Source organism: Chaetura pelagica, unplaced genomic scaffold, assembly GCF_000747805.2.
Source record: "Chaetura pelagica isolate M959 unplaced genomic scaffold, ChaPel_1.0 scaffold76, whole genome shotgun sequence".
Lineage (NCBI taxonomy): Eukaryota > Metazoa > Chordata > Aves > Apodiformes > Apodidae > Chaetura > Chaetura pelagica.
In genome coordinates this window covers 9,217,176-9,230,528 of record NW_009970723.1, presented here as the reverse complement: position 1 = coordinate 9,230,528, position 13,353 = coordinate 9,217,176, and the positions used below count along the sequence as shown (strand labels likewise).

General features: G+C 39.1%; 1 protein-coding gene across 1 annotated transcript in view; it reads left to right on the top strand.

Moving 5' to 3' along the window:
• STK3 (serine/threonine kinase 3) overlaps positions 1 to 1,180 on the top strand; it is a 126,287-nt gene extending 125,107 nt beyond the window's left edge. Inside the window, exon 11 of the mRNA XM_010006520.1 lies at positions 1,022 to 1,180. Within this exon, the coding sequence (XP_010004822.1) occupies positions 1,022 to 1,180 (159 nt within the window). The remainder of the gene's footprint in view (positions 1 to 1,021) is intronic.
• Positions 1,181 to 13,353: the final 12,173 nt, after the last annotated feature.

Below are 13,353 nucleotides of genomic sequence, written 5' to 3'. Positions count from 1 at the left end.
TGCTTGTTTACAATGTCAGAATATTTGCAAACTAAATACAGATTATGGGTTTCCTAGGATGAAATTGTTTCCGCTATTTGAAATGGGTTGATATTTTTCACACTCGGTGAAGAGTTCCTGGCACACAGGCAATTTTGTCAAGAAAGAAAATGCAGAAAGACACTAGACTTCATTAAGGAAAAAAAACCCCAACAACCCAAACATAGGCCAGCCAAAGGAACGTATGTCCAGTGTAGATCCTTCCCTCCAGGAGCAGGTGGGGCAGTACTGCCTGATGTGCTCCGGAACCTGACAAGACTCCAGCCTTTACTTGTGGCAGCCATCAAGCCAGTGAAGCTATTTACTTGTTATATGACCCATTGTTCTTAATGAGTACAATGTAATGAACTGTTTAACATTTGCGAGAAAATATTTTTAGAAAGATAAGACCTTGGTCAAAGGTAACTCTCCCAATAATTCAGGAAATTATTTCATGTATTATTTAAACACCCTGTTGGCAATTTGCTTTGACTTGTTCTGGCAGCCATCTGTTAAGGGAGACAGATTCTCTGTCATTCTTATCAGAAAGTACCTCTAAATATCTGTCATACTATTACTTACAGCTGCTGTCTGTTTTTCAGTCTTCTATAAGAAAATGAAGTTAAGTAAGAAGTATTTGACTAAGCAACATAATTTATATACATGAATATAATTGTGTATCGGTTGGTGTGCGTTTTTCAGCTTAATGAGTTAAACTCCAGCTCTGTATTTATTTGCAATCTATTTGCAAGGTTTGAGGTGTTGTTTTTTTAGTTAAATATACTGTGTGTGTTTGTGTTTTCATAGGCTGTTAAATTATTTACTGTGGAGCATACTGAGGCTTTTGTTTATATTAACAGTTGTATGTGTATATATATACACTCTGAGTGCGTAAAAGCACAGCAACTGTAGATTAAAGGGTTATGAAAGGTGATGGCTTTAATTTTTGTTGTAAATTATTTTTAATTTTTTTGTTTGGTTGATTTTTTTATTGTTTTCACAGTTAAAGAATCTGAGTTTAGAAGAATTACAGATGCGATTAAAGGCTTTGGACCCTATGATGGAGCGAGAAATTGAGGAGCTTCGTCAGAGGTACACTGCAAAGAGACAACCTATCCTAGATGCAATGGATGCAAAGAAACGGAGGCAACAGAATTTCTGAGTTTGTTTTACTTTCAGAAATAATACTACAAGTCAGCACGGACACTGGTAACTTTGTAAGTTTGAAGGAATTTGATTATGAGAGTTTTCAAAAACCCAGTCCTCTGAATTTTCCTTCACAAGCAATGACAATTGGAGAAAGACCATACATATGGTGTTCTGCAAAGGCAGCAAAACCTGTTTATATTTTCAAATGTTTAATGTAATAGAAGTTAATCTGTTACTTTCTAGCCTTTTCAGGTGTTGTACAGTAGGAGTTGTGTTTTGGAGCACCTGGAACGATTTCTTGATTGTGCAACACTACAGAGCCTTCTGTTGCAATGTATTTTCCTCCCACTTAGTAGCATATTTATTATGTAATCTTTGGTTATCCTATTTATTTTTGCCTGTTTTCTTTTTTATTTGGAAGTATTAGGATAATATTGTGAAGAGCAGAGCTAGATTATATAAAATTGGGTTTTGTAGTATAAGGAAAAGAAGCTCACCACTGTATTATCTTTTAAAATTACAATTTCAGCAAGCATCCTAGTTCAGGACAGCACTTGAACATATCCATCAAGCCCATTCATATCAGTAGGTTTTAAGCATAAAATAAGTAATAAGTAGCCACACATTCTTCTGCTCTCCTGAACCAGGGACTGTGCTGTAGTTGAGCAATACAGTTGTTACGCCACACAACATTCTTTCAGAGTATTTTTGCCATTTTTATGCACACTGAATGATCCCTCATTAAACGAGAAAACAAGTGCCTAATCAGTTTTTATTTTTCTTTATTCAGGAGGAGCAATACTTGCAGTCACTTCTTCAGTGCAAATTTCCAATTGCTATTGCAATTCTGACCAGTATAACCTCTATTTTGCACCATAGTTTTATAATGAAGTAACAGCTACACTTTATGGATATGTTTTTTGGTTCATTTAATTGTTTATCACTGTTTGAGGGGAGAGGGGAGTTATTAGTGTTATCGTTTGGTTTGTTTTCACATTACATATACAAAGGGATGGTAATTTAAAAGCCAAAGAACAAAGTTTTGTAGTTCTCTGAGGGTTTTGTCCTGCAGTCAGTAAATAGTCAAAATTCCTGTAGTCTTCTGTGGTAGATTTTGGGGAATCAGGATTTCAGGACCAAGCTCTCAACATCTTTTTAGAAGTTCTTTCTGGTTTATGTTGTGGGATAATTAGTAGGTAGAATTTACAACATTGCAAGAAATATTTCAGACTTAGCTGAAAATGTGATCCACTTTCTGAACAATCTGCTGTGTTCTCTATTGATACCTTTACTATTGTTGCCTTTTCTGTAAATAACTTTACTGTGATAGTCATACTTCTATAAGCAATACAGCTGAAAAGATCTTTACATTCAACCCTCAGCTGTTAAACTTTTAATGGTGACTACTGTGTGGGCATCTTCTGTTAAATGTTTTCTGGAAGTTATTAATCATCTCATACCTCTTAACGTTTCCCGTCATCATATGTGGACCATTTAGATGGAGCAGTGTAGATTTTGGAAGCAGTGCATTGCATTGTAAAGCTTATGCAAAAGCAGAGCAAAGGCTTTTATAAGCTCAGCATGCTGCAGCCGTTCTAGGACCAGGCCTTGGGTTTGAGCTGTGTGCAGCCATTTTTGTCATTGTCATTCTGTGTGTGTGTCTGCATGCACACCATGCTCTGACATGTAAACCCTAGGGTCAAATACATTTTAATTGTGGTTGTTAGAACATCCTTACCCTCAGCTCTCTTAATATTTCTTAAAATAATGACCAGTCTTTATGAAAAAGCAAGAACACAGAAGATCCATAAAAATTACTTTAGGCATGATAAAATACACCTGGAAGTCTTCTTCCTCACATTTATACAACGAAATGATGTAAACTAAGAAATGGTACCATCACATCACCATATCATTAGATTATAATCATAATGTGGCAAAAAAAAATAACAGCACCAACCCCCCCGGTAGTATGATTCTTATTTCTTTGAAATTCATTTCTAATTATTAAAGTTTTATATTCTCAAAACCTCAAAGGTTTGTGTGCATATATGTATTTGTGAAGGTGTATGCACATATATGCATATCTTTAAATAAGAAAAAATATAAAACAGATTTCAACCATCAGGAGAGGAACCTAGCTTGCCTTTTCTTGATGTGCCTTTTAAGCAGTGTCATTGTCCAGACACTCTTGCTTGCACCATTAGCAGCTTCCTTTTCCCTTACTCTCTTAAACTTTTCCCATCAAAAATGAGACTTTGATTTAGAATAATGTGGCTTTATATTGTAATAGACAATTTAATAAAATTATCACAGTTTTCATGTTTTCTAAAAACTTGAGTAATGCAGTGCATTAAATATGAATTGCCTATCCAGAGGGACTCCAGTGAAAAGCAGTCTTAGACTAGAGCTGTTGCAGTCTGACATCTGAAAGGTGTCAGAAGATAAAGGACATCTTTTCTACACTCCTGATCCTGCCTGCACAGAAACAATTCAGATTTTGTGCACATGAGTGCACACAGGCATGGATTGTATGTGCAGGAGAAAATTCTGAGAGCTATGGGATAAAATGAAAATAGAAACAACCTACTTAAAATGAATAAAAAAATAGCTTCTGAGATATAGTAAACTGGCTACAGTTTAAACTGGGATGGTTGTGACCAAAGAATACTTCCACTAATGAATATGGAATTAGTAATGTTGCCCTTCTGATATGGTGTGTGGTGCAGTCAGTGTAAGGGCTGCCTGCATTTGGCTTCAGAAGCTGGAGTGTCAGGCTCTACACTGTGTGCAAGTGTAACATACAGAAAAAGGTTTTATACTGGGAGCCATATACAAGTTTTTTTCTTTCTTCTGTTTATATAAATGAATCAAATCATCCATGTTGATGACTACACATCTCTGCTGGAGGATGAGCATCTCTGTACAGGAAAGCTGATAGTAAAATAACTAAGACATTTTAAAAGCAAGCCTTGCAGGAAATCTGATAGAACTACTGACAAATTAAACCTTCAGTATGATTTTAACCAAGCAATTTATTGTTTGCTTCTGGCTTTGTAAGCTTAGATTTAGTAAGTGGAAGGAAAAAAGAAAAAAAGAAAAATTGAAAAATCATTACTAAACGTTTGTAATAAAAGCTAATTTTTCATGTGTAATTGTTGTCTTGTGGTTCATTCTAACTGAAGCTGAATTATGTTAATAGTAACCATTAATGTTCGTTTCCATAGTCATCTCTCATGCTTTTATTTCCTTTCTGCGAGCCCAGCTGTGGGTGCAGAAAACCACATCTCTCAAAGTCAGCTTTGGAAAGGGAATTTTCCAGCTCAAGATGTTGCTGACAGCTCTAGCAGTGAGTACCGTTCAATCTGAGGACAGGTTTCCTCCATGCTCTGTGGAAGTTCCTCTCTCAGCAAGTGAAGGTTTTTGTTTTCATTTTTATTTTTTAGGAATACTTTAAAATTCCCCATGTTTGGCTTTTTGGGTCCCCCTGCTCAGGAAGATGAATGTAAGCATCTTTTAAGAGCATCCCCTGAGCCAAGTGTTCTTGGGACATTCTACACAAATGCAAATGTCAGCAACAGCTTTTATTCCCTTCTCCTATTCAGAGATCACTGAAGTCTCGGCTGTCTTATTTTCCCTCCATTTCAAAATATGGGAAGTTCTGATTCTAACCATTCTGTCTTTCAGAACATTTGTTAGTCTCAGACAGACTAGATACTAGGTACTTTTTTCTGTTGTTTGCTTCACAAATTCCTCAGGATAGGTTAATTCTTAGGCCTTAAAATATATTTGTCTCAGAGGAATAAAGAAACAATTTAAAGAAAAGTCTTTGGGGAGAAAACAAAAAAGCATGTGGCATTTGCACCTGAGCAGGTTGCTTATGAGGCTAACTATGGATGTGAAGAAAAAAATGCTGACTGGGTGGTGTTTTCTTCTCCTTTCCTCCCCCAGTCCTTTCTGGGGTCATAGAGGGTTATGCCCACAGACGGTGTTCATCTCTGTGTGGAGAGACTTTCCATGCTCTAACTCTGGGCAGATGTAGATAAAGATGGTTTTATCAAGAGGACTAAATGAGCTCTACAGCTAGTCAGGATATTCCCCTGCTGAGAACCATTGTCCCTCTTCTGCCCTCCCATGGTGGAGGCACTGAGCCTCCTGTGAAGCATGAGGAAGCAATTTGAAACAGTGGGGACCACTTTGCCACCAAGAGACTTAGTGTGAATCCAGAAGCTGTTGATCAGCATCAGGGTAGCACCAATGCCTGTGGTCTAGGAAGCTTTGCAGGAGCCAGCTCCTTATCTCAGGAGCAAGGCCACACCACAGTGGCAAATGGCTTTTTGTGCAACTTTGCTTTGTTGGCAGGACTGCAGCATGGCCATGAGTCCCCCATGCAGATGTAGGCATGTCCACACAAATGTATTTGAAAATCACGTTTAACCCTTGGAAAGGAGAAAATTCCTTGTGTCCATTTTTGTATTTATATACAAAAAATGTTTAGTGGCCCTTAGGAGATGATCTCAGTGCAGTGGAAGAGTCTTTGTAATCACATTAGCTAATGATCACTCCATGACTTACACCAGGACATTTCTTAGGCCAGCAGCACTATCCCTTGGCCTTCCAAATTGCTACTGTAGTCACTGGGTTTAGCTTTGGTGGAAGTGGTGGTGGGAGCAGGGAGTTTGCACGTGCTGTAGGCAAACAGAGTTCTTGCCTGGTGCTGGTACTTGCTCAGTACTAACAGGCTTTTAAAGGCCACAGAGGGAATTCAGAAAATTGACTGGACACTAAGCAGGGAACTGTCTGGAGCCACCCAGCAGGAAAGCATTGGAAGGAGTTAAATTAATCTGATTTTGGGCTCAAGTGCTGTATTTCTATCTGTCATAATGGGGCAAAAACATTAATGGTCTTTACTTGTGCGCTGCACATCACAGCTTTTTTGTTCAGGTGTCACAACTTCAGAAATCAAATTTGTAAATGTACATAACCACATGCTAATGTATCTGGATATATTTTTCTCTGTCAAATTGATTAAACCATATGTTCTTTACCTGAGACCTGGGCTCTACTCCCTACCAATATTTCTTCTGAGGACAAATATTTTATATTACAGTATCCCTAGCCAACTCCTGGAGAGAAACACAGCCCTCCTCATACTGTTTCTCCCCTCAAAAACAGTATTTGGAGCTGACATAATATTGCGTTCTTTTTACACAGGTGTGTGCAGATGCACACATAGAAACACCCCCCTCTGCTTCTTATTTGTCCTTTCATTCCCTTGGTGTCACTGAAAGGACTGATTCGTGTGAAGATGGCCATGGCCCTCAGATGTTTATAACACCACTTTTTCCCCTCTTCAGATCTTTCTGGTGCTTTGTGCTCCTTCTGGGCTCCCAAAGCCTGCATGGTTACTGTTAAGAAAAAACTCACAGCCAGTACATCAAAGAGGGAGACCAAAAGCTTTTGATTTGATTTATCTGACACTAAGCCTTTAGTGTGATGCATCAATTGATATTTCATTTTTATTACAGTACAATGGGATATACAGACTTAACAGCAAGAGGTGTCCTTTTGATCTCTCAACGCACATGAAAACAGGTGTCATAGTCCAGAGATTATGGAGGTCAGAGATTATTTGAAAAAGGATTAAGTAGAGTTACCATTTTTCTTAGCAACCATATCCAAAAGCTTGAGATTCTTTTTAAAAAATGCAAGCCTTATTTTAGTCTGTAGATAAGTAATATGTATTTGTCATACTCCAATTTTCCATGCTGAAACTATGGAAGTAGACTAGAATTTTTCAAAGTTTTTTGTAAGAAAAAAATGCAGAAATAAATCAAATTCTGTATTTATAAATACAATTAATAAAATAACTTTCTCTGGGTCACCCTGAAATCCAGGAAATGTATTTGGGGTTTTTTCTTGTTAGTTGATCTTTATAGGATAAAGTTCTTGAGACTATTCAGAATATAATGGTGTGACTGTATTAATGTTCAACACTGCACTGATTTATATACACATATAATTGCTTAATCCAAACCCTATTTACCTCTGAAAAGTGAAAAGAAGCCTCTCATGCAGTAAGTACTGGTTCAGTATTTAAATAAATATAGCTGAAATATTGCTCTGACTCATTCCAAGAGTCTCTCTCATCTTGTTAGAAACCAGCGCAACCAAAAATAATTTGGTTATTTTTGTGGTTATTTTGTGTCGTTAATACCACTATGGGTATGTGCTAGAAAATGTTGATGAACCATATACTTTGTGTATTCTTCCAGCAACCTGTCCTGCCAAGGAAGCACATTCACTGCCGATTGCTCAGCTTTTATAGAAATACATTAGCTTTTTGTGCTGTTTATATTCCCAGTATAATGTGGCTGAAATCAATGGCAGTAGCGTTGTGTTAGATTCAATAAATCTCTTTCTCCTAGCTAGTGTAATTGCAATTCTCTTGTTGACACCCAGATGTTTAAACAGCCCCCAAATCTGTAATTATTGGGATAAAAAAGGAATTGAGGATTTCTAGCATAGTAGCTGCCCATCCCAACAATTAATGCAGATTGATTCCAGGAGTGGGTATAAGTTTGAAGCCTTTAAAATGTGGTTAACATTGATTTATTCAACCCATAAACTGACACAATTTTTATACATCTCATAGCACTTATCTGCAGCTTCTGCTTCCACAAAAAGCACACAATTAGGTCCTATCTTGCAGCAGAAGTAGGAGGAGGTCTTATTGGCAAAGTGTCTGACTAACACTTTATTTTGTAGACAGATGCCGAACTAAAGCGTTTAGTTCAGCTCTTCCTTCCAGAACGAGGACTGGTTCAGTCATGCTTCAGAAAAGAGGTTGCTGCTGTGTTCCTGAGCCACCTTCCAGCTTCTGTCCTGATCAGTGGAAATGAGGCAGCTCGGGGCTGAATGTGCACTGCCCTGCGCACCCTAGCAGCCGTGTCCCCCCATCACAGCAAGTGACAGAAGCTACACGGCCTTACCTTCCCAAGACTTGCTTGCTCACCTCCTCCCAAAATACCATGAGGCTGCCAGCTCCATGTTTAGAGCTCCCTGTTGCTGACTCAGGTGAGGGAAGGGTGCACCTAACACCCCTGGCTGTGCTTAAAAATTTGGGCATCTGAACTCTGGGAAGCTGGCTTTGGTTGTTTGATGCAGACCCCTCCGTGAAGCCATGCAAGACATGGTTGTCCTGTGCACTTTGTAAGCAAAGAACCTGAACACTCTTCCTGCTGCAGTTTTGCTTTCCATTCAGGCTTATTCTTCTTTTCTGGACTGTATAGAATTAGCATTTTATTTTAAAAGCCCAGAACCCAAGTAGACTAATCTTTTATTCACCATGGCTTTTTTCTTACCTTCTCTAGCAAGATGGAGATGTGCCCTTTGCTTTTGTAATTGTGCTTTCTCAGGAAGGAAAACTGTCAGATATCCCAGATACCTTGTTTCAGGAAACATTAACTGTCTGTCAAAGCATGTACCCTTTTTCTTCTGTATTCTTGGTGTGCTTAGACTGACCTCTCTCTGAATATAATGAGATTCATAAGAAAATCAAAGGCACCTTGAAACACCTGCCATCTTCTCTTCCCAGCATGACTCCCATCTCCTGACAGGTTAAATGGTTTCAGTGCTCTGAGGCTCCTGCCAAGCACAAGGAAGCACATTTGTATTTTTGTGTGCTGGTGGATGGGCCAGTGCTGTCTAACTACTCACATGGAGAGTTGTCCTTTGTGCACAAGTGCCTTAGTAGCACTGGTGAGACCTCCAGTATGGTTCCAGTTCATTGTGCTTGGGGAACACAAGAGCCAGGAGTGGGGCTGCCCTCACTAACAGAAGTGTAAGGAAGGCTCTGTGCATTCTTGCCACCAAAAGCATAAAAACATATTGCCCTATATTTCTAAAGCATTTCCAGTACTGTAGCTGAGAAGTCCCATGCAAAAACCAACTGTCAAACCTGATAGCTCACCATCTAGGCTGAATATGAAAGGTTCATTGAAGGGGCTGCAGCCTGGCTTGGGCACTTCAAGATACTCCTGTTGAGGTGGGTCTGCTGACTGTGCAAGAGGCGGGGAGACACGTAAGGGGGAACTGGATGGGGATGACCCACTCCTCCTGCAGGTGCTTCCAAGCAGCACCAGCTTCTCTCCAGGTTTCAGCTGTCTTCTTTAAAGAATGCTCCCACAGGGAATACCAAGAGACACTTTGTGGGAGAAAAATACATCCAAAGCTTCTTCCTTCCTCTCTAATGTTGAAAAAGGACCATGCAACAGCAGGAAGCAGTTGCTGGGAGGAGAAGGGAAAGGAAGGGAAGAGAACCACATTTTTGTTACTATGCTTGGAGAGGTGCTACCCTGTGATCTGCAGTGCCTTTATCTACTTGGTAGTTAAATGGCTGGTCATTAAAGGGACTATGCTGGGGTGCTGATGCTCAGAACATTTCCTAGAATGGGACAGAACATGAATTTCAAAAATGGCATACTAAGTTAAAAGGATGGTTTCCACTGAAAGTTGATAGGATTTGCATTCCTAAATCAGGAACCCCGCCACTCATTTTGCTGTGTTATGACCCCACCACATCATCCTTTCATCATATGTCATGGGGCTGCAGGAACAGCCACTTCAGGATATGGAAAACAGCTAGAGAGGGTGAAGCAAGAGGTACAGGGCTCAATATGGGCAGAGCAGTGGCTGCTGGAAAGCAAACTGATGTTTGAGCACCAGTCATCTTCCGAAAGACATTGAAAGTTGGTCAACAGTGTAATCAGTGGAACAGTCTGCTGAGAACTACACAGACACAGAGCACCTGCATGTGTGGTGACCACAAGCAGATGTTGCACCGTGCATCTGAAAGTGGGCAGATCTCTTAGGGTGCTTTAGATATATTCAAGAAAATGGCAGATTTATAGCAGACTTTGTCCAATCCCCGAAAAATGTAGCCCTATTTATATCTGAGCAGGGTTCAGTGAGAAGTCAAACCCCATTGGTACCCTGGAAAAAAAAAAAAAAAGTGTGAGTTGTTGATGTTTCGTCTACACTTCTGTGAAGCTGAAATGCTGGATTTGTGCCACTGCTTCCTATAGCCAGACGCATGCATTGGTCCGAGTGAGGACTCACATGATTTAGGGTTGTGTTTAAAAGGTGAGGTGATGTCAGGCAAACAAATTTCTGCAGTGTCCAGTGGGAGGTCAGTTTGAGCCTCAGCACCTGTGAGATGATTCTCCATCCTCTGTACTAGCAGGAGAAATGACTAGCAGACCTTTGCCAGCAGTGTCACGCTATCTTGGGAAACATTTTCTAGACTGTTTGGAGGTTGCCTCCTCCGTCTGACAACCCATAATTTTATATATGAGAGGTGAAGAGATCTGCAAGCATTAATGAGGGTGATGTTCCTTAAGGACACCAACAATTGCTCTGCAGGCACAGACATTACACCCTTCTCTGAACCAACTAAGCAGAGAACTGCTGCTTTGAATAATGTATTGCCTGTTGCATTGTTCACCCAGTAAATTATTCTCAGGTGAGAAGCATCATCTTTTTGTTGTTGTTGTTTTTGTTGTTGGTTTTTAATTGAAAATGGGAAAACACAGAATCAGTAAAAATTGAATCAGAAACTGGATGGGAAAGTTTTTCTAGCCCTGCCTAAATATTGGGCAATTTGAAAATAAGTTACAGGGGATCAAAAGAGATTGATGAGAAAAGCACGGTTCTGGCACAACACCCCACTCAGGGATAGGAGTGGTGACTGTGGGTTGAATGTTGTTTGAAAGTACCATCAAAGGTAGATTAAAGTCAGGAGTGCTGTGAGAGGAAAGGGGTAACTAGCACGGCAAGAGCAGTTACTCCAGGGGCTTTCTGCTGCTTGTATGTGCACAGCTGGGTTCTCTAAGGATGGGGGTTGTTTTGGAAGAGATGAAAGGTCATGTCAAGTTGATTTAGCACTTACAAGTGCTATTGGTGTGTTGCTTAGTCCGTAATCTGTGAGGATGAAAACAAGAGGCTTGCACTATTTGCTCTACTAAAAAATGCAGGCTCCCCACCATAACCACCAAGTAAGAGCATTTCTAAAGATAGTCATCTAGTCTGATGTATAAGTTTAAAAGAAACCTGTCTTCACAATGAGATCCAGGCTTCTTTTTATTATAATATATACTCAGAATATCCTGAAATTTAAATAATGTCTTAATCCCTGATGTAATATACTTTTTATGCATTTAATTTCCATTTTGTAGCACAAAGCTGAGTTTTTGAATGTGTTATACACTACTGGGACAAGAAACAGAGTACAAAGAGCACCAGATACAGCAGTTCCCTGCAGTGTCATAAAGTTCTGTACAAAAAGGTACAAATACTGGAGGTATTGAAGTTGGAAAATGAAATGCAAAATTCTTTGTTTTTAAGTTTGCAATATGAAGTAGCTTGTGCTATATATAAGTGCGGAAAAACAGTCTACTTTCAAAATGGATGAAGTAGTCATCAGGGAAAGATTTCAGCAGATGAAAGAAAGTGAATAATAAACCAGGCAATAATACAAAATCTGAACATACGTAAAAAGCTTAATCACAATCTATATATAGATTTTACATCTCAGGAAAATAATGTAACATATTGCTTCTCAAGGACATCTCCGACTCTCATAATAGCCCAGATTTGTACTAGAAATTAAGATTCTCTTAACAATTTATTCCTGGCAATAACGTAAGTTGCCTCATTTGAAATATTACCATAATCCTCATTTAAGCAATTCAAAACTCTCAGCCCAAAGAGAGTAAGAGCAGTGTTTTCACCCATGCTGGGAAGTTGATAATCACAAGGCAGGAGGAGCACATGTCTCATGCAATGTTCTTCATTAAGCTGCACATCCAGAGTAGCACATTTCTGAACACACTGATTTTCAAGCTTCAAACACTGGAGAAAGTGGCCAGATTAGTCTTCTTACCCTTCATTTCTGCTCTGCTGGTTTAGAGAAGTGAAGATGCCCTGCTCTTACAGGGTTGAAGCAGTCTGGCAAAAGTCCTGACTGCTCGAGAAGTACGTGGCCTCTTTTCACTGGGGCTTTGGAGGGACTGATTTTTTCCTTCAAAGTATAAGCATTTTCTGTAACTTTAATTAAGGAGAGATGAGGGTTCTCAGCACTTACTGGACTGAGCTCTAGAGTAGAGGTTATTTCATAAAATTGCAGGAAGGGTGAGACTCATTTTTCCTTATCTAGGTATTTTGGGGAAGCTAAGACAACAATGTTACTGAAACTGGAACTGTTGCTTTCCTCCTCAGTGAAAAATTCTGTTAGTCATAAGAAAATATTAAAACTGCTGTACAAAGCAATACAGTACAGTGCAATGCCAGCCCAAACATTAAATCTAAGCAGAAGTAATGCAGAAAAAAAAAAAGGCTACATCCTCTCTGATGGTCAAGGGAACGTCTTGCAAAAATAAAAGGAAGCTTGGCAAGTATAATCCTGTGAAAATAGGCATGTGAGGACATATGGTTGCTGTCTATCAATACACCATGCATGCAAACACTAAGAGGAAAATGGAATATTTAAGTTAAATAACAGTGGTGGTGTGAGAAAAAAAACAAAACCTTTTATAAAGCAGCCATTAAGAAAAGTATGCTAGAAGTTGTGCAAGCCTTGGAGAACAGTGCAGCTGTGGAATGTTCTTCCAGAGGAGGATGGGGAGCAAAAATCTGACTACTTTTAACATGGAGTTAGTTAAGTTTATGAAGGGAATTCCTGTGTACTGTGTAAAGTAATTGTCATTATAGTAAGAACGTATTAAATTTCAGTACTTTATTTATTTAGTGTCTTTGATCCAAAGCACTTATATAAAAAAGCAATAATGAAAATTCCTTTCAACCAGTACAATAAAAGTCATAATTCCTTGGGGTATTCCATTTTCTTTAGTAGAACACAATTTGGACACGCTCCATTCAATATTTGTAGAAATGACAGAGCATCAGCCCTATGAATAAAAATAAATCTAGAGCAAAAGATAAGCTATAGGTTATTGAAATGATGTGTTGCAAAGTTTGGCTGCAGCCTTTGCAATGCTAAACTAGCAACAGCTGAGGGAATTCATGACTTCTTGGCAAGTTTTCAGGTCTCTTCAAATAACTGCCCTGAAAGTCATCGGTTTTCAACTCTGTGAACCTACTGCATGTGCAGCTGAGATAAAACTGCTG